The sequence below is a fragment of the Schistocerca gregaria genome, chromosome 1, assembly GCF_023897955.1.
Source record: "Schistocerca gregaria isolate iqSchGreg1 chromosome 1, iqSchGreg1.2, whole genome shotgun sequence".
Lineage (NCBI taxonomy): Eukaryota > Metazoa > Arthropoda > Insecta > Orthoptera > Acrididae > Schistocerca > Schistocerca gregaria.
The window spans coordinates 1,044,362,686-1,044,389,249 of NC_064920.1; the positions used below are offsets into that span (position 1 = coordinate 1,044,362,686).

The window sequence follows — 26,564 nt, forward strand, 5'->3', positions numbered from 1 at the left end:
GCTTCATGCAGACGGTTGCGAATGGTCCTCGCCGATACCCCACGTGTTGAGCAATTCGGCGGTACGTCCACCCGGCCTCCCGCATGCCCACTATACGCCCTCGCTCAAAGTCCGTCAACTGCACATACGGTTCAGGTCCACGCTGTCGCGGCAAGCTACCAGTGTTAAAGAGTGCGATGGAGCTCCGTATGCCACGGCAAACTGGCTGACACTGACGGCGGCGGTGCACAAATGCTGCGCAGCTAGCGCCATTCAACGGCCAACACCGCGGTTCCTGGTGTGTCCGCTGTGCCGTGCGTGTGATCATTGCTTGTACAGCCCTCTCGCAGTGTCCGGAGCAAGTATGGTGGGTCTGACACACCGGTGTCAATGTGTTCTTTTTTCCATTTCCAGGAGTGTATGTTGGCGGCAGTAGAATCGTTAGATATTCAGCTTTTAATGCCGATCTCTAAATTTTATCAACGTTGTTTCTCGAAAAGAACGTCGCCCTGTCTCAAGGGATTCCCATTTCAGTTCCAGAAGCATCGCCGAACGCTTACGTACTGTTCGAACCTACCGGTAACAAATCTTGCAGCCCGCCTCTAATTGCGTCGATGTCTTCCTTCAGTCCGACCTGGTACTGATCCCAAACACTCGAGCAGCGCTCAAGAATAGGTCGCACCAGCGTCCTATATGAGGTCTCCTTTACAGGTGAACCACTCGTTCCTAAAATTCTCCCAATAAATTGAAGACGATCATTCGCCTTCCCTACCACAGTTCTTAAACGCTCGTTCTACCACATATCCCTTGCAGTGTTACGCCAAGATATTTAAATGACTTAACTTTGTCAAGCATTCACTAGTAATACTGTATCCGAACATTACAGGTTTGATCTTCTTACTCATCTGCGTTAACTTACATTTACCCGCCTTCACGGTTAGCTGCCATTCGTCATACCAACTGGGAATTTTTGTCTAAGTCGTCTTGTATCTTTCCACAGTCGCTCAACTTCGACACCAGTCGTCTTGTATCTTTCCACAGTCGCTCAACTTCGACACCCTACCGTGCACCATAGTATCATGACCAAACAACCACAGATTGTCCGCCAAATCATTTATGTACATAGGGAACATCACCCGGTCCTATCACACTTACGTGGGGTGTTCCTGACGATAGCCTTGTCTCTGATGAACACTCGTCGTCAAGGGCAACGTACTGGGTTCTATTTCTTAAGAAGTCTTCGAGCCACTCATACATCTTTGAAACTATTCCATATGCTCGTACCTTTGTTAACAGTCTGCAATGGACACTGTGTCAAATGCTTTCCAGAAATCTAGAAATATGGAATCTTCCTGTTGTCCTTCATCCATGCTTCGCCGTATAAAGCGTGAGAAAAGATCGAGCTGAGTTTCGCACTAGCGATTCTTTCTAAAATCATGCTGATTCGTGGACATAAGCTTCTCAGTCTCAAGAAAAGTTTATTATATTTGAACTGAAAATATGTTGAAGGATTCTGCAACAAACCGAAGTTAGGGACATTGGTCAGTAAATTTGCTAGTCCGTTCTTTGCCCTTATTACATACAGGAGTCAACTGCGCTTTTTTCCAGTCACTTGAGACTTTGTGCTGCGCGAGAGATTCAGATAGATGCAAGCTAGGTAAGGGGCCAAAGCCATTTGTAAAATCGAACTGCTATTCCGTCCGGACCTGGCGATTTATTTGCTTTCAAATCCTTCAGTTGCTTCTCTACGCCAAGTATGCTTATTGCCGTGTTGTCCATACTGCATTCTGTCCGATGGTCAAATAATGGTACGCTTGTACGATTCTCCTGGGTGAACGATTTCTTTAACGTGAAATTTAAAACTTCGGCTTTGGTTTGCTATCTTCAACTGCCATACCAGGCTAGTCAACAAGAAACTGAATGAAAGCCTTAGATTCGATTAGTGACTTTGCGTAGGACGAGAATTTCCTCGGGATATCCCAGATCTTTTGACAAGGTGTGACGGTGGTAGTTACATGTTTCGCAGGTAGAACGTTTCACCGACGCACGAATCTCTATTAACCTTTGCTTCCTCAGCATTCGCCAAATTTCGTTATTAAGCCATGGTGTGTCTTTTCCAACATTTATCCACTTACTAAGCAGATAACTCTCCAGACATGATTTACAATCTGCTTAAACTTTTCCCACAGTTCCTCTACACCCATCTTATTGGAACTAAGTGATGCCAATTCACTGTCTAAGTAACATGTTAATAACTACTTATCTGCTCTGTCTAGCAGAAACACTCTCCTGGCCTTCGTGACTGATTTATTAACTTTCGTAATCACAGTTTCTATAATGATAGCATGAACGCTAATCCTCTTTTCTATACTGGCATTGTTGATAAGGTCTGGCCTATTTGTAGCTACGAGGTCTGAGGTATTGCTATTGCGTGTGGGCTGCCGCGCTAGCTGCTCAAGACAGTTTTTAGGAAACTTGTTCAAACGTATTTTGCACGACTGTCTGTCTGTACCCCATGCAATGAGTCCGTTGACATCCATGGCTATTACTCGGCAGGTTAAAGTCGCCTCCAACTAGTATTGCGTGATCCGGGTATTTACGAGATATTGACCATAGAGTTTCTTTGAATATCTCTAGACAGTCGTAGCAGAATCGGGTGGTCATTAAAAACATCCAACAATTAATTTGGTTTCACCTACATCTGCTATATGCGACCAGATGACTTCATTGCCGCACTCAACTTCGACATCATTAGAGACAATGAGTACGGCTCGTAGATTGTTCTTTTTATCTTTTCTTTTTGTTTCGATGTCATTCGCATCAGGAACCGTATCGGTTAAGAGTGAAGATAACAAGAATTGCTGAAAGATAGCACGTATATCCAATCCCTTCTTTCACATCCAAATTTGGAAACCTTAAAGACTTTTAGGTTTTCGAAAACTCCAGAACAACAAAACCATTTTGTCCTACGTTCACCTTCCGTGTGTCGACTATTACCATACGCGGTAATCCACTACAGTAATTTCCAAATTGTTTACGGACGTGTGGTGTTGATATTCTCATTAACAGCTAAATGCGTACTGGTGAATAAATTTTATTATGTGGTGCAAAGGAGGTGAAAGAAATATCAACAGCTGTATGCATTACTGGTGAATTAATGTTATAGAGTGATGCAAAGGAGGTGAAAAAATGAAAGTAGCACTGAGAAATAACAATAGTACTTCCGTGTCGAATCTGGCCTTCAAACGAAACTGGTTTCAGTTTGTCGAACAACGGTTCCACCGCTTGCAACGCTACTTGGTAGCGATCTCGAATGTTGGCCTGACACCAGTCGATGCATCTCACTCTGAACTGCATTGTCATTGACTGAACGCCTGAGGAATTTGCTGGCTGAGATACAGGTTGGACAGGGACAGCTGGTTACCTGTCTCCGCCAACGCAACTGCGAATTTACTTCATTCCACCCTGACAGCTCACAACAGTAAACGGTTCGGCCAGAATGTTTTCCGGTCAGTGTCACGCAGTGTGGGTGTTGCAGCTTTGTACAGGGGCTTTACCAACAACTAATTTCTCATAGTTGCAAATGAACTGGAATCACTTCAGTGACACACTTCCAACAGTAAAAAATTTTAAGCAACTGGAATCATTTATGAAAGAAGAGAACGGTTCAATTGAAGCAGACATAACTAATAGAATAACCTCTAGTTGGAATAAGTGGCGTGTTCAAATCGCTCTGAGCACTGTGGGACTTAACATCTGAGGTCATCAGTCCCCTAGAACTTAGAACTACTCAAACCTAACTAACCTAAGAAAATCACACACATCTATGCGCGAGGCAGGATTCGAACCTGCGACCGTAGTGGTCGCGCGGTTCCAGACTGAACCGCCTAGATCCGATCGACCACTCCGGCCGGCTAACTTTAGGGGGTTGTGCGAAGTTAAAACGCCCATAAAAATCAAAGCCAGAATGTAGAAAATGGCTAGACCGACGCAGCAGTATGTTGCTCAAGTCTGGGCATTAAAACAGACACACGTACAGGAAATCGATGCAACGGAAATGCTACGATGAACTAGAGGAGTAACATTAAAAGAAAATGCCCAATCAATTTTAAAGCCGTCTCGATAAGTGAAAAACTCTGACAATCAACACGAAGACATTTTGACGTGCCATGAAAAAAGTGCTTTTCTACAGCTACAGATACGAGAGGAAGAGGAAAGTTTCATACTAGCGGGTTGACAAATGTCCAAAGTGATATGAAGAAATTAAGCCCTAGTAAATAACATGCCTACCACCAGGATAGATGGCGCCGCTGAATTAGGATCGCCATCACTATCAGGAAAAGACGGGATCAAGATAGAGTGACTACATTCATTCTGTTTACTACAATATTCAGAAACAGTTATGTGTGCGGCTGGTCCCGGCGGAGGTTCGAGTCCTTCCTCGGACATGGGTGTGTGTGTTTGTTCTTAGGATAATTTAGCGTAATTAGTGTGTAAGCTTAGGGACTGATGACCTTAGCAGTAAAGTCCCATAAGATTTCACGAACATTTGAACATTTGATTTGAACAGTAACGTGATTTAGGTGAACAACAAATTCCAGAAAGCAATTCTGACAAATGCGGTAAATGATGCGTAAATACCACTCCCGCTTCGTCTTTCCCATTCATTAAAGGACCATTCATCTCCTGACAGTGGTAAAGGTGACTGGCATTCGTATAATTTTTTTCTGTGGCTTTTATCCTAAAATGCTGGCAGTAAAACGTTTTTCGGTGACAAAATGTTTGATTATTTTCAAATATCTGACGCAAACCGACGGTACCTTTCACATCAAGCATACTGAACTGAAACAGATTATACATGAACGGAAAAAAATTCGCAGCACTAAGAAGGAGTTGTGCGACATATACGAAAGCTATAGGCAAACATTTCAACATCTGATAGATGATATCTGTTCCAGTGTAGATCCTTTCGCAGATGAGTGCCGCTGGTAGCGCCACTATGAGGGTGCAGATCTGGTTTGCTTTAAACACACGCTGCAACGGCCGCAAGCATAGAGGACTTCGATTTAGGACGTTGTGAGTTGATGTGGATCAAGACTGCCTTTAAAGCAACAAAGACGCTATTTCGAGCCCCTCACTGAGGTTGAAAGAGGTCGTGTAGCAGAGCTGCAAGAAGCTGGATGTTCCTTTTGCGATTCTGAAGAAAGATTTGGCAGAAATGTAGCCAATGTACGTGATTGCTGGCAGCGGTGGTAACGAGATTGTACGGTCGCAACAAGACCAAGTTCCGTACGACCACGTCGCACTACAGAGTCGAAGACCGTCGTGTTCGTCCTGTGGCTCTGACACAATTTGAGCAGCAGTTTGTACCTTAGTGACACAAGGAACTGTTGCAAATCGGCTACTTCACTGCGAGCTCCGAGCTAGACGGCCTGTAACGTGCATTCCACTGACCCCAAACCACCGCCATTTGCGACTTCTGTGGTATGAAGCGAGAGCTCATTCTAGAGCGGCATCGACGTCTGTTATATTTTCCGATGATACGTGCTTCTGCCTCGGTGTCAATGATAGCCTTTTGCTGGGTAGAAGGAGGCCAGTTGAGTGCCTGCAACCAACTTGTCTGCATGCTAGACACGCTGGACCTACATCTGGTTTTATGGTGTGAAGTGCGATTTCGTTTGACAGCGGGAGCACTCTCGTCGTTATCCCAGGCATCCTGACTGCAAGTTTGTACGTCAGTCTGGCGTCTGGATCTGTTGTGCTCCCATTCATGAGCAGCATTCCAGGAGGTGTCTTCCAACGGGATAACTCTCGCCCAGTTACCGTTGTTGTACCCCAATATGCTCTACAGTATGTCGACATGATGCCTTGCCTGCTTGATCATTAGATCAGTCTCCAACCGAGCACATATGGGACACCGTCCGACGACAACTCTAGAGTCATCCGCAAACCATCCTTGAATGGACCCACCAAGTGCAACAGGCATTGAACTCCCCCCCCCCCCCCCCAAGTAGACATCCGGCCCCTGCACAACACAATGCTTGCATGTTTACATACTTGCATTAAGCCGCGCGGGATTAGCCGAGCGGTCTGAGGCGCTGCAGTCATGGACTGTGAGGCTGGTCCCGGCGGAGGTTCGAGTCCTTCCTCGGGCATGGGTGTGTGTGTTTGTCCTTAGGATAGTTTAGGTTAAGTAGTGTTTAAGCTTAGGGACTGATGACATTAGCAGTTAAGTCCCATAAGATTTCACACACACACACACACTTGCATTAAAAATTCAGGCGATTACACCGGTTATTAATGCACCAGCATTTCAGGTTTGCAATGACTTGTCTCGCGCTTACATTAACCTGTGAACTTGCAATGTTAATGACTTATCTATGTTATACAGACTAATGTACTTCCAAAACTTCTTTACATTAATTATTTTTTGGTGCTGCAAATTTTTCCGTCACTGTAGAAAAGCAAAGTAACTAGTGTTCCAAGACATCAAACTTTTTATCTGCATAATTTGTTTCACCACTCCACTGACATTCTCCTATACATTATTGCCACCGTTTTCATGTGTTTACTGATAATTGCTGCACTTGTAATTCATTGTCTATGAAAAAAATTTCCTCTATTTCACCCACTATGACAGGAAGTGAGACAGTAAGCAAAAATTATTAAAACTATGTATAATATGAAACTTCCTCGCAGATTAAAACAGTGTGCTGGACCGAGACTCGAACCCAGGGCCTTTGCCTCTCGCGGGCAAGTACTCAACCAACTGAGATACCCAAGCACAAACTCACGCTCAGTCCTCACAGCTGTACTTCTGCCAGTACCTCGTCTCCTACCTTCCAAACTTTACAGAAACTCTCCTGCGAAACAGCGCACATTCCGCTACAGAGTGAAAATCTCATTATGTATAATATGTTTAACTTACATGCAAAATACTTCACTAAATTGTATTTAGTGGTGTGGGGTAAGGCCTTTGAAAGGGTTAGTGAAACACTTTATGTAACCAAGATAAAACTTGTACTTCCATTTTAGATAACAGTAAAATTCATTGAGACGTTAACTCAATTTAACGACATCTAAAAACAACATAGCTTCGGCAGTACAGATAATCCGAGAGGCAGAGCGTGCGACAGGAAGAGGTTTTTCTTTTTTCAGAATAATTTCAGTGAATATGATTCACTTGCTACAGACATAACAGGTGGTATAAGATTTCCGCTGAGGATATTGAATATGAAGGAATTTGTGAACGATGTCAGCTTTTTATTGATCAAACACGTATTGTAGAAATATGCTTTTTCGATAGCCTCCAAAGCAAACACACAAAGCGGTAACTGATAACTGATGTGGAACAATAGACTGACTGTCGTCTAGGAGAAAATACCCATCATTTCTGACTGTAGAGAATATGCTTTTGTTACATAGTATCACATGATTTATACTGACCTGTTACCTTACATCTCTGAACTCCTTCGACATCTTCTATCATGTCTGATTCAAAAATCAAAGCAGCACTCCAGGATTTTGTGAAACGAGAGGTAAACATCGTTTACGTAGATTACGAGTTAATTCTTTTTCTTTGATGTAACCAGATGGCGTCATGGTTTTACACATACTGTTATCAGATTCAGTTGTAATTTACAACCCTCTTGAGGTCCAATGTTGTGAAATGTCCAGTGCTGCAATACTGGATCTAAAGATGACTATAATCCACAGTTGTTTGGATAAACTCTGTCATTGTCATCTGAATGAGCAAAAAATAATAGGATTGGTCGTACTGTCTTCTATGCTGTTTCATTATCAGATTAACACTTTTCTTTCAAATTTCTTCCAATAAATGACGAAGCCTTTAGCAGTACTGCAATGGCGACTCTGGGAACAAACAGAACATCGACATTTGGATTGGCTACATATGGGGGCAGGTGCAAATGGATGACCCATGCCCCACCCCTCACTTACTGCAGGTCCCCCCCTCTCTCCTCCTCCCTTCTCACCCTCCTCCCCTCTACTGAAGCACATACCTCCCTTGTCGTCACCCTCCCTTTCCACAATTCTCCCCTTTCCTCGAATCAGAGTCTAGTTTTGTACTGGCCATTAAAACGAAATGGGTAGAGTGCATATATTTCTATAGTCGTCATCTCGTCAGCGTTGGCAGAACCAGATAGTTCATTAGCTTTTGCACAACAGAAGCATATCTTTTGTCAGCATTCATAGAACAAATCTAGTTTTCTCATCATTTTTAGACACCATACCCATTATCATTCACACACACATGCACACACACGCACACACACAAATTTTACCATCCATTAAGACGGCTCAGCCAACCAGTCTGTTGGCTAGAGTTGGCCATCTTGTTCTCTACCTCACTTGGTTCTTAAAACAAGACTGTGGACTCTCAAGTTAAGAATCAAAATGTTATTTCCATGTCTACATTGTCTTTTTTGTTCTGTAACAGTTCAAAACATATTTGGTTAAAACAATATGCTAAGAAGTCAAGGTAGTAATAGTTTACAGATTCTCTTAGCCCTACTTGAGACTACGTTGCTGGTGGTACAAAAACGAATTTTCATCACCTGTACAAGCAACATTTTAATGTGAAAAGAAGATAATGTATTCTGATCTACACTATAAAAATATAATGGGCGTTATTGACTGGTTAATTTAGCTATTACTTTTTATCTTGGGTCTACTTGATATTGTGCTCCACTGGTGTACAAAAGCGAACTTTGAGGAAGGCTGCAAATTGTAACTATGGTGCAAAGCCTCTCTAAAATGTTTCAGAACTCTGTTCTAATAATGAACTACTGAATAATAGCAATATCTACAGCTTGCTTATCCATTGGCGTCACACTTTCTGATGCTTTAGCACAAACAAGCATAATAAAAGTAATACGTATTGTAGAGGAATTTAATACGATGTATCATTAAAACTGTATATTTCCGTAATATACAAGTGTGACTATGAAAAGCACCAAGTACGATATGACAGCTTTCTAAACACTTAGACAAATTTGGCGAGTCCACAGTTTACTTCTGTTAAAGATAACGACGGGCAAGGTACCGCACAGAGGAAAGTTCAGTCGCTGATCACCAACGAAAATTTGATCTTTGCACCAAAATAAAACAGCACTTATAACGGTCGATATTATTTATCACCATACGTAAAGATGTCTTCTGTGGCAACACAAAACGGATATGGCTCACTTACTGGCACTACTTATCTAACTTACTGGTTAAGACACAGTTGGCGATGACTGAATAACTTGTGCTATCGGACAGTCTACTGAACAGTAATTTTAACGTGTGAAATCAACATTATACATAAAATACGAGACGAGAGTTGCTAGTTTTCACTATTTTTCATACAGATATGGAGCGAAGGTTCCAGTGCGTTCTGCTACCCGCTTCCGACTACCTTTCAGTGTCGTTTTCTTGCCCACTTATAGCTACTTTTGAACGTCACCATCGAAAAGACCTGCGCAAGTAGATTATCGTAAGTAGTAGACTATATCAGGAATTTTGTCACTAAAACAAGTAAGAAAATAAATATGCTTTTGGCAGTATAAAAAGAAAACAAATAGGCTCATACAAAATCTGTATTAATTGTTGCATACTCATGCACAGAGGAAACAACTCCCTTTTTTTGGTTGATGACGTTGTCATAACATCAAGCTTAATTTGTAACTTATAATTTAAATCTACATCCGAATCATCTAATTGTTTTTCCAACCAGTATTTCTGTAATACAAAGAAGGAATGTTTCCGAATTCTAGTACATACCTGCAAATCATCTATCACAGCCATTTAACGATTAGCTCCATTCCTTCTTGCAGCTCTTCCAGTTGAGAGCATTAGGGAAGCTGAATTCTGCCTTCTACTTCCTGCAGCTATTGCTAAAATATTCCACGCATTCTTGGGTGTTTACAGAAAACTTATGTTAAAGTGACACGTTCCACATCATTACGATATGTCGCGTTCATAATGTATGGAACAAGCACTAATGTAATGTGATGTACATTGACAACTGTTTTCCAGCCGGTCTGGGTGGCCGAGCGGTTCTAGGAGCTACAGTCTGGAACTGCGCCACCACTATGGTCGCAGGTTCGAATCCTGCCTCGGGCATGGATGTGTGTGATGTCCTTAGGTTAGTTAGGATTAAGTAATTCTGAGTTCTAGGAGACTGATGACCTTAGAAGTTGTCCCATAGTGCTCAGAGCCGTTTGAATCATTTTTTGAACTCTTTTCCACAATCTCGCTGGATATCCGTATATCATTTTAAGTTCACAATGTAGAAAATGAATTAGATCGAATGTAGTTATTCCATCTGTTTTAAACTCTGCAAAAAGATTTTCTGTTGCTAGGTGTACGATTCCCAGTCTACGAAATCTGGACACAATGTAGCCACTCTTTCGAAGCAGATTCTTGTGAGAATCGAGGTTTACAGACAGAGTTATTGCGTATCCATTAATATAAAAACAGCCTCGAATCCATTATTTTCCAATTTCTGACCACTTTCCATTCCTATTTACAGTAAATGCTGATATCTTGTATTCTACAGCTGTATCTAGATTTTTCCATAAACATAACTGGAGACGTAAAAGCTCTCAAGGAGGGTTGTGAATCGGGCGGGGATAGCTTATTTGGATAGGTCTTGGTCCTACAGTAGGTGCTACCTCTATGGAAGATCAATGTCTATGTCGATCTGCATTTCCATAAGAACTTCAGGTGACGTGTTCAATTACAGTATGCAACTGGCACGAGTATGTCTTACGAATGCAAGACAAAATACTTGCAAAAATGCTTCGCTCCACAAACCGACTAGTTGGAAAGATGTTGGACACTTGTAGAAGAGATGGGAGAATAATCTTGAATTCCTCTTTGATCTGAGCATACTGCACTCACCACCATAAAGATGTTATTGTTGTTGTTGTTGTTGATAATGATGATGATGATGATGATGATGATGATGGCGATGATAATGCTAAAAGGAATGTTCTATTGCCAAACTCAGAATCTGTGAAATATAACAAACTCGGCTTTGTGCAACATCACTGACAAACGAATGTGACGGAAACAATCAGATTCGTATTTTCCTTTCTTATTTTTTAGTATTTGCTTGTCGCCTTGGTTGCTTTAGTTCCCAATTAAATTTTGTTAGTGCTTGCTAGTTACAGACCAATAAGTTTCACTGTGACTATGCATATACATGCTGGTATATGTGACTCTCTCCCTCCTAGAGCATCACTTTTTGCACCTACTTTACCTGTGTGTGTATGTGTCGTGTTTCAGCGACGCTGCTGGGCTTCGAGTGCCTGGTGCGGGAGCAGTGCTCGCTGAAGGTGGCCAACAGCAGCTGCATACACGGCCTATGCCGCTGCGAGCCCGGATTCCTGCAGTTCCGCCGACACACCTGTCTCAGCCGTGAGTACCACCCAATCTTTACTACGAAGCGATGTATATTGACATTCGAGAAGACGGCGGTTCACATTTTTATCTGGCCATCCAGATTTAGGTTTTCCATGGTTTTCTTAAATGGCTTACTACGCTGGGGTGGTCGCTGTGGAAGGAACACAGTCCAATCCGAGCTTACGTATCCTCTCTAATGTTCTCGTACACGACAGTTAACTGTGGGACAGTGTCTCGCGGCTTGTTCTCGAGTCTTCCCTTAAGCCGTCGGCACACGGACCGTGCTTCCGAACGTTGAGCGTTGAGCGTGCCCAGTTTTTGACGTCACGGCGTGAAGTAGCACGTTCGGGAGTCATTCCGATTTTTGTCAGTGAGTGTATTTAAAAAAAAAAAAAAAAAATTAGAAAATTATTTGAAATTGCTTTCGGTAAAATTCCTGTAGCGTGTTTGATTTATAATCAATTGCAAGCGCTTTTTTTCGGAAAAATGAACCGTTATTCATGATTCACGTGAAAGTATTGCCAAGGCGCGAAGTCTTCGTTAATGTTAACGTCGTTTTTTTCTTGAGTGAGATTCATATGAAGAAATACACTGTGGCAAACCTGCCTTCGCGAGATGCTCGTGGCGTTCGGAACATCTGTGTTTCGAATGTGTCTGCGGTCGCTGTCATCTAAGGGAATTAAGGGAATGCACCAAATTTTCCTGGACAATAAATATATGAATAAAATATGAGAATGAATATATGAATTGATACGAGAAAGAAATATCAAAATACGAGAATTTAAAAAGTTTGTAACCATTCATCATACAATACACACTTATGTGTTGTGAAATATACTTGTAATTTTACAATTTTACAATTAATATAACGACGTTGTATGCCATAATTTGCTAAGAAATATTCTTGTAGTTAACTTGTGCGCACAAATGAAAACAATGAAAATGAAATAAAATAAAATAAATAAAAACAGTAATCAGGTTTCGAATACGGGACGCAAAATTAAGAAGCCGCCTTTTCGTCTGAAGATATAGCGCGGAGAACCTCGAAAATACCTCGAAAACTTTGAGCATCCTTTTTTTTTCAGAAACAGTCGAGTATCTACGAATAAGCCGAGATATACGTGTTCGCTTATTTTGACTCCTCTTCCACTGAGTAAAGTTCGTGGGAAATCGGGTAATGGCGGTTGCCGTGTTCTCTTTGTTGGTATGTGTGAGATATCATATTTCTCCTTCTAAGCGAAACACCAGGAAATGAACCTGCATTGCGGTACTAGTTACGTTTAATAATTACACACAGAATCTTAAATGTTAACTCGTCAGTGCATACGAGCTTATTGAGCTGTTTTCACGTTAGGTACAACACGAATGTCTGACATCCCGTTCGATCGTTCGAATAGCTTGTACAATATATTTGCCCGGAGGGTTCAGTTGGTAGACGCATAGTTCTTGGTACGAGTTCCAGTTGGGAATATAATTTCGGTCGCCCATCAACCATCATTTCATAATGCAACGAAGCGGAGTAAAGCTTTTATAAAATCGGAGGATGTTTTCTGATGTTAATACCAAGCGCATAATACTGAGTTATTTAATCAAAAGAAATAAAACGTCCGTTTCTGCCGTTATTCTTCATCACTCTCTCCATTCATCTGTCCTTTTGCCTTCCTGCAGCGCTTTGGTTTTTCAGTTTATAAGTTAATTAAATTTTAGGATCTGTGTGTCGTCCATCACCTCAATGTCTTAACAGCAGATGCACTAATATTACTCATTTTTCTGCATTCATTTGGTCCTAGTACAAGTTTTGTCACATTGTTTCGTTTCCTATCTGATCTCTCTAGTAGCGTAGGATCGTTTTCATTCTTGCACTTTGGGGTTTGTTGAAAGTTCTTCGATAGGTATTCGGCTTTCGCTACAGTGAATAAGAGATGGAACAGCCGTGTTTTATAACGTCATCTGCCCGCCTTTCAGTAGGTCAGCGTATGGATCCTTTCTTTCTTGTGTCACGGACATTCCACTGGTACCCACATAAACATCACCACTAAAAGAACTGTTTCTAAACGTTTGGAAGAGCACAAGGGAAATTGTAGAAGAGGAGAAACGGAACGATCAGCTGTTGCAGAGCATGCTTTCCATCCAGGGAACCACAATATTCGTTTCGAGGAGACGCAAGTACTGGCGGCCACAAGTTGATATTACGAAAGGCACTACAGGGAACCACAATATTAGTTTCGAGGAGACGCAATACTGGCGGCCACAAGCAGATATTACGAAAAGCTCTACAGGGAGGCAATCGAAATCGCCAAACACCCAAATAATTTCAACCGAAAGGAGGAGGGCGTGAAATTAAACGGTATATGGATGTCGGTGCTAAAGAAGATGTGTACCACCCGTCCACTACTGGGTGATGGCAACGGCGATCGACGGCGACGGACAGCGGCCAATTGCACTGACGTTTTCAAAACACGTGTCGTCACGCCGCGGCGTGGGAGCGCGCGGACACGGAATTTAGCGGCAGTCAGTAGCGAGCCAGTGGGTGTGTTAGACCTGCCATCGAGCTACGGACCCCCTTGAAGATGTCTGCTGCCAGTCGGAGACGAAACGTTGGGAATCGACACAGAATTCATCAACCGACCACTGCATAACAGACCGGATAATTATAATGGACATGATATTTCCGGCCGTAAAAGTCTACGTTTAAGTATGAAAATGACTTACAAGTTCGTGACACCTTCCATTGGTAATGCTGGAATTCAGTATAGTGTTGGCCCGCCCTTAGCCTTGATGACAGCTCCCACTCCCGCAAGCATACGTTCAATCAGGTGCTGGAAGTTTTCTTGGGGAATGGCAGCCCGTTCTCCACAAAGTGCTGCACTGAGGAGAGTATCGATGTCGGTCGGTGATACCTGGCACGAAGTCGGCGTTCCAAAATATCCCTAATGTGTTCTTTAGGATTCACAGAAGTTGGGAAGGAAAAAATAGGTACAAAGAAAGTAGCTGTGAAGAAACCATGGGTAACAGAAGAAATACTTCAGTTAATTGATGAAAGGAGGAAGTACAAACATGTTCCGGGAAAATCAGGAATACAGAAATACAAGTCGCTGAGGAATGAAATAAATAGGAAGTGCAGGGAAGCTAAGACGAAATGGCTGCAGGAAAAATGTGAAGACATCGAAAAAGATGTGATTGTCGGAGGGACAGACTCAACATACAGGAAAGTCAAAACAACCTTTGGTGACATTAAAAGCAACGGTGGTAACATTAAGAGTGCAACGGGAATTCCACTGTTAAATGCAGAGGAGAGAGCAGATAGGTGGAAAGAATATATTGAAAGCCTCTATGAGGGTGAAGATTTGTCTGATGTGATAGAAGAAGAAACCGGAGTCGATTTAGAAGAGATTGGGGATCCAGTATTAGAATCGGAATTTAAAAGAGCTTTGGAGGACTTACGATTAAATAAGGCAGAAGGGATAGATAACATTCCATCAGAATTTCTAAAATCGTTAGGGGAAGTGACAACAAAACGACTATTCACGTTGGTGTGTCGAATATATGAGTCTGGCGACATACCATCTGACTTTCGGAAAAGCATCATCCACACAATTCCGAAGACGGCAAAAGCTGACAAGTGCGAGAATTATCGCACAATCGGCTTAAAAGCTCATGCATCGAATCTGCTTACAAGAATAATATACAGAAGAATGGAAAAGAAAATTGAGAATGCGCTAGGTGACGATCAGCTTGGCTTTAGGAAAAGTAAAGGCACGAGAGAGGCAATTCTGACGTTACGGCTAATAATGGAAGCAAGGCTAAAGAAAAATCAAGACACGTTCATAGGATTTGTCGACCTGGAAAAAGCGTTCGACAATATAAAATAGTGCAAGTTGTTCGAGATTCTGAAAAAGGTAGGGGTAAGCTATGAGGAGAGACGGGTCATATACAATATGTACAACAACCAAGAGGGAAAAATAAGAGTGGACCATCAAGAACGAAGTGCTCGTATTAAGAAGGGTGTAAGACAAGGCTGTAGCCTTTCGCCCCTACTCTTCAATCTGTACATCGACGAAGCAATGATGGAAATAAAAGAAAGATTCAGGAGTGGAATTAAAATACAAGGTGAAAGGATATCAATGATACGATTCGCTGATGACGTTGCTATCCTGAGTGAAAGTGAAGAAGAATTAAATGATCTGCTGAACGGAATGAACCGTCTAATAAGTACACAGTATGCTTTGAGAGTAAATCGGAGAAAGACGAAGGTAATGAGAAGTAGTAGAAATGAGAACAGCGAGAAACTTAACATCAGGATTGATGGTCACGAAGTCAATGAAGGTAAGGAATTTTGCTACCTAGGCAGTAAAATAACCAATGACGGACGGAGCAAGGAGGACATCAAAAGCAGACTCGCTATGGCAAAAAAGGCATTTCTGGCCAAGAGAAGACTACTAATATCAAATACCGGCCTTAATTTGAGGAAGAAATTTCTGAGGATGTACGTCTGGAGTACAGCATTGTATGGTAGTGAAACATGGACTGTGGGAAAACCGGAACAGAAGAGAATCGTAGCATTTGAGATGTGGTGCTATAGACGAATGTTGAACATTAGGTGGACTGATAAGGTAAGGAAAGATGAGGTTCTACGCAGAATCGGAGAGCAAAGGAATATGTGGAAAACACTGATAAGGAGAAGGGACAGGAGGATAGGACATCTGCTAAGATATGAGGGAATGACTTCCATGGTACAAGAGGGAGCTGTAGAGGGCAAAAACTGTAGAGGGAGACAGAGATTGGAATACGTCAAGCAAATAATTGAGGACGTAGGTTGCAAGTGCTACTCTGAGATGAAGAGGTTAGCACAAGAAAGGAATTCGTGGCGGGCCGCATCAAACCAGTCAGTGGACTGATGGAAAAAAAAAAAAAAAAGGATTCAGGTCAGGACTCTTTGCAGGCCAGTCCATTACAGAGATGTTCACGAAATTGCTTAAAACATCAATGAAGGCGTGCGCTGTGATAGTGCCACGCAAAACAACAAGAGGTGCAAGCCTCACACGGCCACGCCATGACATCACCGCCCTCGAATTTTACTGTTGGCACTACACACGCTGGCATCTGACGTTCACCGGGCATTCTCTATAACCACACACTGCCATCGAATCGCCACGTTGTGTACCCTGAGTCGTTACTCCACACAACGTTTTTCCACTGTTCAATCCTCCAATGTTTACGCTCCTTACACCAAGCGAGGCGTCGTTGGCATTTACCGGCGTGATCTATGGCTTATGAGGAGCCGGTCAACCATGAAATCCAAGTTTTCTCACCTCCCGCCTACCTGTCTTAATGCTTGCAGTGGATCCTGATGCAGTTTGGAATTCCTGAGTGATGATCTGGATAGATGTGTGCCTGTTACAAATTACGACCCTCTTCGACTGTCGGCGGTCTCTGTCAGTCAACAGACGAAGTCGGCCTGTACGCTTTTGTTCTGTACGTGTCCCTTCACGTTTCCGCTTCACTATCACATCGGAAACAGTGAACCAAGAAATGTTTAAGGGCTTGGAAGGACACGAGTGACATCCAATCACCTGACACGTTCGAAGTCCGTGATTTCTGCAGAGCGCCCCATTCTGCTCCCTCACGATGTCTACTGACTGCTGAGGTCACTGATATGGAGTACCTGACGGTAGGTGGCAGAAAATGCACTTAATATGAAAAACATTTGTTTTTGGGGGTGTCCGGATACTTTTGATCACATAGCTTATTTACCTTTAAGGTATGGCAGTAAGTTACCATCATAGAAGTATTGAAAGATAGCTATCAAATGTTTAAAATTTAATAAATTTTGTTTACTTCATGTTAAATTTATTTGTTGGTACACGAAAAGTCCCAAAATTTAATTAATCAGTTCTATCAAAGATGGAACTTTTGCAATGTTGGCCCTCGTTGCATAAATTTCTGTGGATGCCTATGCGCTCGACACGGACAGAAATTGTAGTCACTTAGTTACACGTTTCCCAGACAATTTGAACGTTTTTCTTTTTATGGAAATGATGTGAGACGTGACAGTATATACATCGTTAGTTTCAGTGGACGGCTCCTTACAAGTTTCTAAACGGCACCTTTGTCTGAATTTACCTTTAATGAAATGTTTTCTCGGTTCTGCTCGGAAAACTGCACTTAATAACAAGATATTTTACCTACCAGTTTTAAAATCAAAATTCCTCTATGTCTGTAGAATAGAAGTTGACCAGAATAAATGATTAGATTTAAAGTTTGCTTTGCTACCTGTCAGACATTTTGTGTTACCAGTAATTGATCCAATATTTTTCTTGATGCATATTGAACTTTCTTATGATGATTTGATAGCCTAAATAATGAGTAATGAAAGTGACTTCTTCTTCTAGAGTTTTAAGTGTAGAAATCCCTATTCTTTCAAATTGTAATACACTATTTATGACGAATTTCATTGGTGAATATATGTATTGTGATAGTGTGATGAAAAGGCCTAGTCCTTTCCAGAGGTAACCACATGATGACTGAAGACGAACACCACATTTTATTCTTACTGCTCACTTTTGTGCCATCATTACTTTCTTTCTAATTGAGAGTTACCCCAGAATAATATTCCATAACCCATTATTGGGAGGAAATATTGAAAATATATTAACAGATTGATTACTTTATTTCCACGACTAACAATCAAATGAATCGCAAAAGTAGGACGAAATTAATTGTTTGGGCAACTTCGTAATTTGCATCTTCCAGTCCAAGTTTTCATCAGTGTATACACCAAAAAATTGGGAACATTCTACCCCGCTTACTGACCCCTCTCCACGTGCTACAAGAATTATTGGTATGCTGTACTTGCTAAACAGATCTGAATATAGCGTGTTTTCTGAAAATTAAGGGAGAGTCCATTTTCAGAAAATCACTTAATAACTCTTCGAAAATATCACAACAGTTTCTTCTGTTGCTTTCTTAATAACGGGATTTACTAGAACATTATTATCGTTCGAAAAAGTACCAATTCTTCCTGATGATTGTTGAGTGGAAGGTAAATATTTGCCGGCAAGTGAAAGAGAAATGGTGACTTAGAATGAGTGACAACTAGACTTTGCGCCTGTGTTTTAGGTCAAATTCCATACCTAATCCCTCATGGCGTCAAGGCATGCGACAGACTTGATGGTAACTCATGTGTCGTATGGAAGAGCTACTAGTGGCGGTGCTCTTTGCAGTGTTCGAGGGGAGTAGGCTATGAACCGACGCAAGTTTCACCGTCACCTTTCATTCGTCATACCAACGAAAGGAAAATCAGTCTCCACATTCATCCACAAGGCACATATCACACTTGAAACTTCGTAACAGGTGAGAGGAAGGCAACGGCAGAAACTCCCCTCCCCCACCCCACTAGGACGGCAATGCAAGATTCTCTCATCTGCGCACAATCCTCATCTGAGACCAGCTTGTCTTACACTATAAGAAAACATTACTAGAGTCTTATTGTGTTACAAGTTATTACAGTACCTCATTTTTACATAATGTTATTGTTAATTTGCCTGACGAAAATCTGAAGCACCCAGAAGGGGAGGAGAAATCGAAATGAAAATTCATAGATGAGAAGATGCGTGATGTTATTTCAGTAATTACAAGTCGAGTCAAACTTACTCACATCATGTATATTTCCGTACAGGGGAGACATTTTAATTGAAAGTCCCTGCCCAGTGTCGGCGGAACAAAATTCTGTTGAAGTGTCTCTGTTGTTCACAAGTACGATGTCATGTTTCTTCGGACATGCAAATACTGTGCCTACTACGGCTGTTATGAAACGCTTGGAACCTGTTCGTAGCTCAGCATTCAGTCAGGAGACTGGCTGCCCTCTGACTAAGAAAAAAAATTTAAAAAAGTGAGTGAAGTATTGAACCATCGTCGTGTAGGGGTGTCCCGTGATCTCATTCTACACCAAATAACGAAAATAATAACGAAAAAAAGGGTAGAGTGACCTCTCGCGATAATCGGGAAATTCGGATTCGAATCCCGCTCGGGCACAAATTTTCACTATCGTTATTCCAGTATACAGCCGAGGGTTGTCCGTACTGGCAACTCCGAATATATTTCATGTAAATTTATATCCGTCGAACGTATGGTAAAGGGTCAATAAACCTTTAATTGTGCATCTGGTTGGCTGTTATTTTCCAATCCTATCATGTTTGACGCATTAATACTAGTAATTTAGGAAAAAGGTAATTAGTAATAACTGATATAATCAATTTCAGACGCTTCAAAATGGTTGAAATGGCTCTAAGCACTATGGGACTTAACATCTGAGGTCATCAGTCCCCTAGAAGCGCTCGGACACATCGGCTGGCACTTTAGACGCTTACAAAATTGTAACAATAGTTCTGATCCTTTAAAACTAATTTAGTTTAATGACTGAAACAAAATCGCCCCCTTCTGGTTTTTGTCACAATGTAACGGGTGATCAAAAAGTCAGTATAAATTTGAAAACTGAATAAATCACGGAATAATGTAGATAGAGAGGTACAAATTGACACACATGCTCAAAAAATGTCCGACAGGTGGCGCTTCAACTGTTCAGAATAGCAATAATTAGCACAACGAAGTAAGACAAAGCAAAGATAATATTCTTTACAGGAAATGCTCTATATGTCCACCATCGTTAGTCAACAATAGCTGTAGTCGAGGAATAATGTTGTGAACAGTACTGTAAAGCAAGTCCCGAGTTATGGCGAAGCATTGGAGTCGGATGTTGTTTTTCAGCATCCCTAGAGATGTCGGTCGATCACGATAGACTTGCGATTTCAGATAACCCCAAAGCCAATAATCGAACGGACTGAGGTCTGGGGACCTAGGAGGCCAAGCATGACGATTTTCATGCGCAGTCACTCACGTTTTGCTGCCCTGCGCCATTTGCCGGACATTTTGTCAACTTTGTTTTATTTTGTTCTAATAAAACCCCATACCATTCCAAGCATGTGTGGCAATTTTTACCTCTCTATCTACATTAATCCGTGATTTATTCAGTTTAAAATTTATACTGCCTTTTTGATCACCCTGTAAATCTCATCACTGGGTGAATATTTCCAGGTTGCGAACTGTTGTGTTAGACGGTACCCCTGACGGAAGCTAAAATCTTCAAACAATCGACGTTTCGACCCTTCTGCTGATATCATCTTCAGGATCTTGCGGTATCCACGGTAAATTGAGAGGTCGAAACGTCGATTGTTTCACGAAATATGACGCTACCTAACAGCACAGAAGATTATGACTGTAGTGAGAACGGTGGCGGAAGCCTGCAGACTTAGATAATACCCCCTAACCTAGGCAAGGAACAGAGATTAAAGCCGCGGACGCGGTGCTTTTATTTTGCAGCGGCCAAGCCGGGCGACGTGTGCTACAGCGACGCGCACTGCCGCCTGTGGGACGCCAACTCGCACTGCCACTTCCTCATCCCCAAGCTGTTCGGCCGGTGCGGCTGCAACGCGCATATGCTGCCTCGCGGCAGCCTCTGCGTGCCGTCCCAGGAGGAAGACTTCCCGCCCCCGCCGCTGCTGCACTCGCCGGCCGCTCCTGCCGACGCCGGCACCACTCACCCGCCTGTCACCAGCGCCGTCACCGAGACCACCACCACCACCACTGCCGCACCAACAACGACTGCCGCACCATTCACCCCTGACCATACCACCACACCGAGCACCACAGTACACACTACAGTGGAAAGCACTTCTGTGCATATCGTTACAGAAGGAGTTACCACGCCAAGCACCACAGCAGCAGCCTCCACGACGCAAAGCCCCGAGGCGACAAGTAGCACTTCAGGCGCGGACGAAGCCTTGTCGAGCGGAACAACGTCGTCATTCACCGAATCACTGGCAGCGTCTTTCAGCACCAGCGATGCTGCACCAGTGACCGAGCGTGAGCCAGATGTCTCCATCAAATACCCCGTCCCCAGCTCCTATCCTACGCCAGCTACGGAGGGTCCTTACAGGGATGTAACAGCCGAAATGGAAGCGGAAACCTCTCCGTTAATGGCAGATGCTACGTCTCCTCCAGTGTTCAGTACATCATCAGAACCTGAAGTTCTAACCTCTTCACCGTCCCCTGTTGAAGCCGCAGAAAACATTTTCGGAAGTTCTGAAGCGACATTGGACACATCATCGCCATCACAACCTGCAGATGTTAGCGACATCGTTGCTCCTTCAACTATTCAATCATCTAGTCCTGAAGCATCGACCAGTAGTTCTCCTGAAGCCCTACCGACGACGCCGAAACCAGAAACGTACTTCGAAGAAAACGTCGAAATCTCTTCTCCGACCGTTACAGATTTTCCCGACAATCAGGCATCAGATTCGGTTGAAACTTCAGCTTCCGTTCCGAGTCATCCACCTCCATTTAGCGTCGGTACAGAGCTGACATTTGATGCCAATTACGCCACTTCGACGGAGTACCAGTCGTCTTCCTCCATCGATGACAACTGGGTGTCATCATCTTCGGCCTATTCCGAGCTAGTGGTAACAACTGCACAGGATACGTCTTCCTCCATCGATGACGGCTGGGTTTCATCTTCAGCTTCTTCCGACGCTCCTGTAACGACGACTCAGGGTGTAGATGCCGCCACGAATGACGTAGAAGTCGGTGCCTCCTCTACAGAACCGGCGACCCCGACGCAGGAGACTCCAGGTACCTCCAGCTCGGAACCGCTTCTACAGGATGACACTGAAGATGAATCAGTCACTGAGAGAGTGGTGCCTTCAGAGCTCACCGACAACCAGTCGACACCGCAGGAAGCGTCAGCTGCCTCTGAAGCTGTACCACCATCCGGCTCATCGTCTGCACCGCTGTTTGTTACCGAAGTGACGTCAGCCGAAAAACCTTCTACAGAAGACGATTTGATGCTGGCTGCAACGAGTTTTGCGGCAGGTAAGTTAGCTCTTGCCAAAACATCGTATTACATAAGGGGCGTTCAAAAAGAGACGACCCGGGGGCATAAGTACAGAAACCAATACCTGTCCGTCTGTCTATTGAGACACTTGCCCCACTGTGACATAAAGCGGTGAATGGCTGTCTGATAAAATTCCCGGGGCTGCGATGTTAATCAGTTCCGCACGTACAGCTGGATGCCGTCGTTCACACGAGTGCAGGAAATGTTATGCTGACGTATCGCGAACCTTGACCACCCTCCGCCAAGTGATCAAATTAAAACGACCATGCAGTCTCAACCGTGGGGTCATTCTGCTCCACGACAATGCAGAGTCTCATACAGCCAACACAGTCGTGGCAGTCTTGCACAAATTCAAATGGGAGGTTCTCGGCCACCCTCCATACAGTCCGCACTTCTCTCCCTGTGATTACGCCATTTTTGGCCCCCTTTAAAACGCTCTGAGGGGCAAACGATTCACCTCTGACGACCACGCCCACCTGTACTTGCGGAACTGGTTAACACCGTAGCCCCGGGAATTTTATGAGACAGCCATTCACCGCTTTATGTCACAGTGGAATAAGTGTCTCAACAGCCAAGGTCAATACTTCTAACATACAGGTACTAGTTAGTTTAATTATGCCTCCGGCTCATTACTTTTTGAACGCCCCTTGTAGTATATACAGGGTGTTTCAAAAATGACCGGTATATTTGAAACGGCAAAACAAACTAAACGAGCAGCGATAGAAATACACCGTTTGTTGCAATATGCTTGGGACAACAGTACATTTTCAGGCAGACAAACTTTCGAAATTACAGTAGTTACAATTGTCAACAACAGATGGCGCTGCGGTCTGGGAAACTCTATAGTACGATATTTTCCACATATCCACCATGCGTAGCAATAATATGGCGTAGTCTCTGAATGAAATTACCCGAAACCTTTGACAACGTGTCTGGCGGAATGGCTTCACATGCAGATGAGATGTAGTGCTTCAGCTGTTCAATTGTTTCTGGATTCTGGCGGTACACCTGGTCTTTCAAGTGCCCCCATAGAAAGAAGTCACAGGGGTTCATGTCTGGCGAATAGGGAGGCCAATCCACGCCGCCTCCTGTATGTTTCGGATAGCCCAAAGCAATCACACGATCATCGAAATATTCATTCAGGAAATTAAAGACGTCGGCCGTGCGATGTGGCCGGGCACCATGTTGCATAAACCACGAGATGTTCGCAGTGTCCTCTAAGGCAGTTTGTACCGCCACAAATTCACGAAGAATGTCCAGATAGCGTGATGCAGTAATCGTTTCGGATCTGAAAAATGGGCCAATGATTCCTTTGGAAGAAATGGCGGCCCAGACCAGTACTTTTTGAGGATACAGGGACGATGGGACTGCAACATGGGGCTTTTCGGTTCCCCATATGCGCCAGTTCTGTTTATTGACGAAGCCGTCCAGGTACTAAAAATAAGCTTCGTCAGTAAACCAAATGCTGCCCACATGCATATCGCCGTCATCAATCCTGTGCACTATATTGTTAGCGAATGTCTCTCGTGCAGCAATGGTAGCGGCGCCGAGGGGTTGCCGCGTTTGAATTTTGTATGGATAGAGGTGTAAACTCTGGCGCATGAGACGATACGTGGACGTTGGCGTCATTTGGACCGCAGCTGCAACACGGCGAACGGAAACCCGAGGCCAATGTTGGATCACCTGCTGCACTAGCTGCGCATTGCCCTCTGTGGTTGCCGTACGCGGTCGCCCTACCTTTCCAGCACGTTCATCTGTCACGTTCCCAGTCCGTTGAAATTTTTCAAACAGATCCTTTATTGTATCGCTTTTCGGTCCTTTGGTTACATTAAATCTCCGTTGAAAACTTCGTCTTTTTGCAACAACACTGTGTTCTAGGCGGTGGAATTCCAACACCAGAAAAATCCTCTGTTCTAAGGAATAAACCATGTTGTACACAGCACACTTGCACTTTGTGAACAGCACACGCTTACAGCAGAAAGACGACGTACAGAATGGCGCACCCACAGACTGCGTTGTCTTCTATATCTTTCACATCACTTGCAGCGCCATCTGTTGTTGAAAATTGTAACTACTGTAATTTCGAAAGTTTGTCCGCCTGAAAATGTACTGTTGTCCCAAGCATATTGCAACAAACGGTGTATTTCTATCGCTGCTCGTTTAGTTTTTATTGCCGTTTCAAATATACCGGTCATTTTTGAAACACCCTGTACATGCCTTTTCTTTTATCCACTTGAGCCATCTATATGGTTTCACTGTGGTTATTTCTCCTTTATTTCGACCATGAGCGGAGTGCAGGAAGTGCTACAGAGGGTCGAAGATTGGTGCAGGTGCTGACAGTTGACCCTAAAAGTTAATAACTAGTTGCCAAGTATTCGACGTTGAGGACGATGGCATGGAGCTCAAACGGATAAAATTCAAAATAATTATTCAGTACGCCTTACAAAAGCATTTTCCGAGCAGCGTTTTAAGGGATGGAAAAGGACCACAGTTGTTTAATAGCTAGAGTACGCGCACTACTAGAGTGGACGACGTGTTACTGCAGCCTGCTCGGACACCTCTGCTCAAATGCTAGCACGTGTGCTGCAGTCGTTCCAAATCAGACTCAAAACGTGTACTGCCGCTGCCGGTGCTCATTTTGAACATAACCTATCATAGTCAATTGTCTCGCTACTGGTCAGAATCCATAGAACTAGTGAATGCACATGTGTTGTTCTTTGGTTCAAATGGTTCAAATGGCTCTGAGCACTATGGGACTCAACTGTTGTGGTCATCAGTCCCCTAGAATTTAGAACTACTTAAACCTAACTAACCTAAGGCCATCACACACATCTATGCCCGAGGCAGGATTCGAACCTGCGACCGTAGCAGTCCCACGGTTCCGGACTGCGCGCCTAGAACCGCGAGACCACCGCGGCCGGCTGTTCTTTAGTGTGTGAACCTACAGGTACTGCACAAGTGCCGGTGTGGGAAATTTTCAAATTACGATATGTCATAAAAGACTCGCACTATAAATCTGCAGCAAACACCACTGACATTCTAATTTACCCTGCTTTTAGTTTTTTATTGTCAATACATATTGTTTCAATTTAAAAAGTGTGTGTTTTCACAAAAAACACACTTTGAAAGTATTATTAAAATCTGTTTATTGGCTAAAAGTACGAGCCTTTGACTACCAATCATTCTGTGAAAACCACCCATCGACAGCACATTCCGACCATCACCAAATTTCTGCATCGTGTTTGCGTTTCATATTGGAAAATGCTTTTGAATGTAAGGGCAGTTACAGCCAGTAATCAGTTAATCATCCACTCACACAAACAAGACATGTCACAACTTCGGGATCGCTGAGGATGGCAACAATCTCGAACAGAGAGCGGTCAGCCTAGTGTGTTCCGAATAATGCCAAATTTTAACGATCTGTTCGGTGTGGGTAGCTTGGAAGTGGGGGGTCAACGGCCAGCTTACCGCTCCCTTAAGATAGCTAGTCCATTGCCAGCTCACAACATACTAACTTACGTAAGCTATTCACTTATAATACAATCGGCACATATGTGGCTCTAGGTGCCGCCCCAAAATGTCAATAATGGCTCTTGACGACTTCTGGCTTAGGTGCTGCGCAAGAATAGTCAGATGACGGATGATTGAGTTGAGGCTAGATAAAGTGACGGTCCCCCAGATACAGAAAAACAGCTCTAGCATCCAAGATAAGGCAGAGTAGCAGTCCACGGGCACACCCACCTACGGTGTATTACACACTGATATGTTCTCACAAAACTCTACCATCTGATGAGCGAGATGTATGAGACAGGCGACATACCCTCAGACTTCAAGAAAATATAGTAATATCAGTTTAATAAGTCACAGCTGCAAAAAACTAACGCAAATTCTTTACAGACGAATGGAAAAATTGGTAGAAGACGACCTCGGGGAAGATCAGTTCGGATTCCGTACAAATCTTGGAACACATGAGGCAATACTGACCTTACGACTTATCTTAGAAGAAAGGCAAAACTACGTTTCTATCAATTGTAGACTTAGAGAGAGCTTTTGAGAATGTTTACTGGAATACTCTCTTTCAAAATCTAAACGTGGCAGGGGTAAAATACAGGGAGCGAAAGGCTATTTACAATTTGTACAGAAACCAGATGGCAGTTATAAGAGTCGAGGGGCACGAAAGGAAAGCAGTGGTTGGGAAGGCGGTGAGACAGGGTTGTAGCCTCTCCCC

General features: G+C 43.3%; 1 protein-coding gene across 2 annotated transcripts in view; it reads left to right on the plus strand.

Annotated features, from left to right (window-relative positions):
- The window catches only part of LOC126280740 (mucin-5AC), a 400,966-nt gene that overhangs the window by 222,833 nt on the left and 151,569 nt on the right, over positions 1-26,564 (plus strand). For both annotated transcript variants that reach the window (XM_049979789.1, XM_049979788.1), the window contains exons 3-4: positions 11,272-11,403; positions 20,767-22,314. In XM_049979789.1, the coding sequence (XP_049835746.1) occupies positions 11,272-11,403; positions 20,767-22,314 (1,680 nt within the window). The remainder of the gene's footprint in view (positions 1-11,271; positions 11,404-20,766; positions 22,315-26,564) is intronic.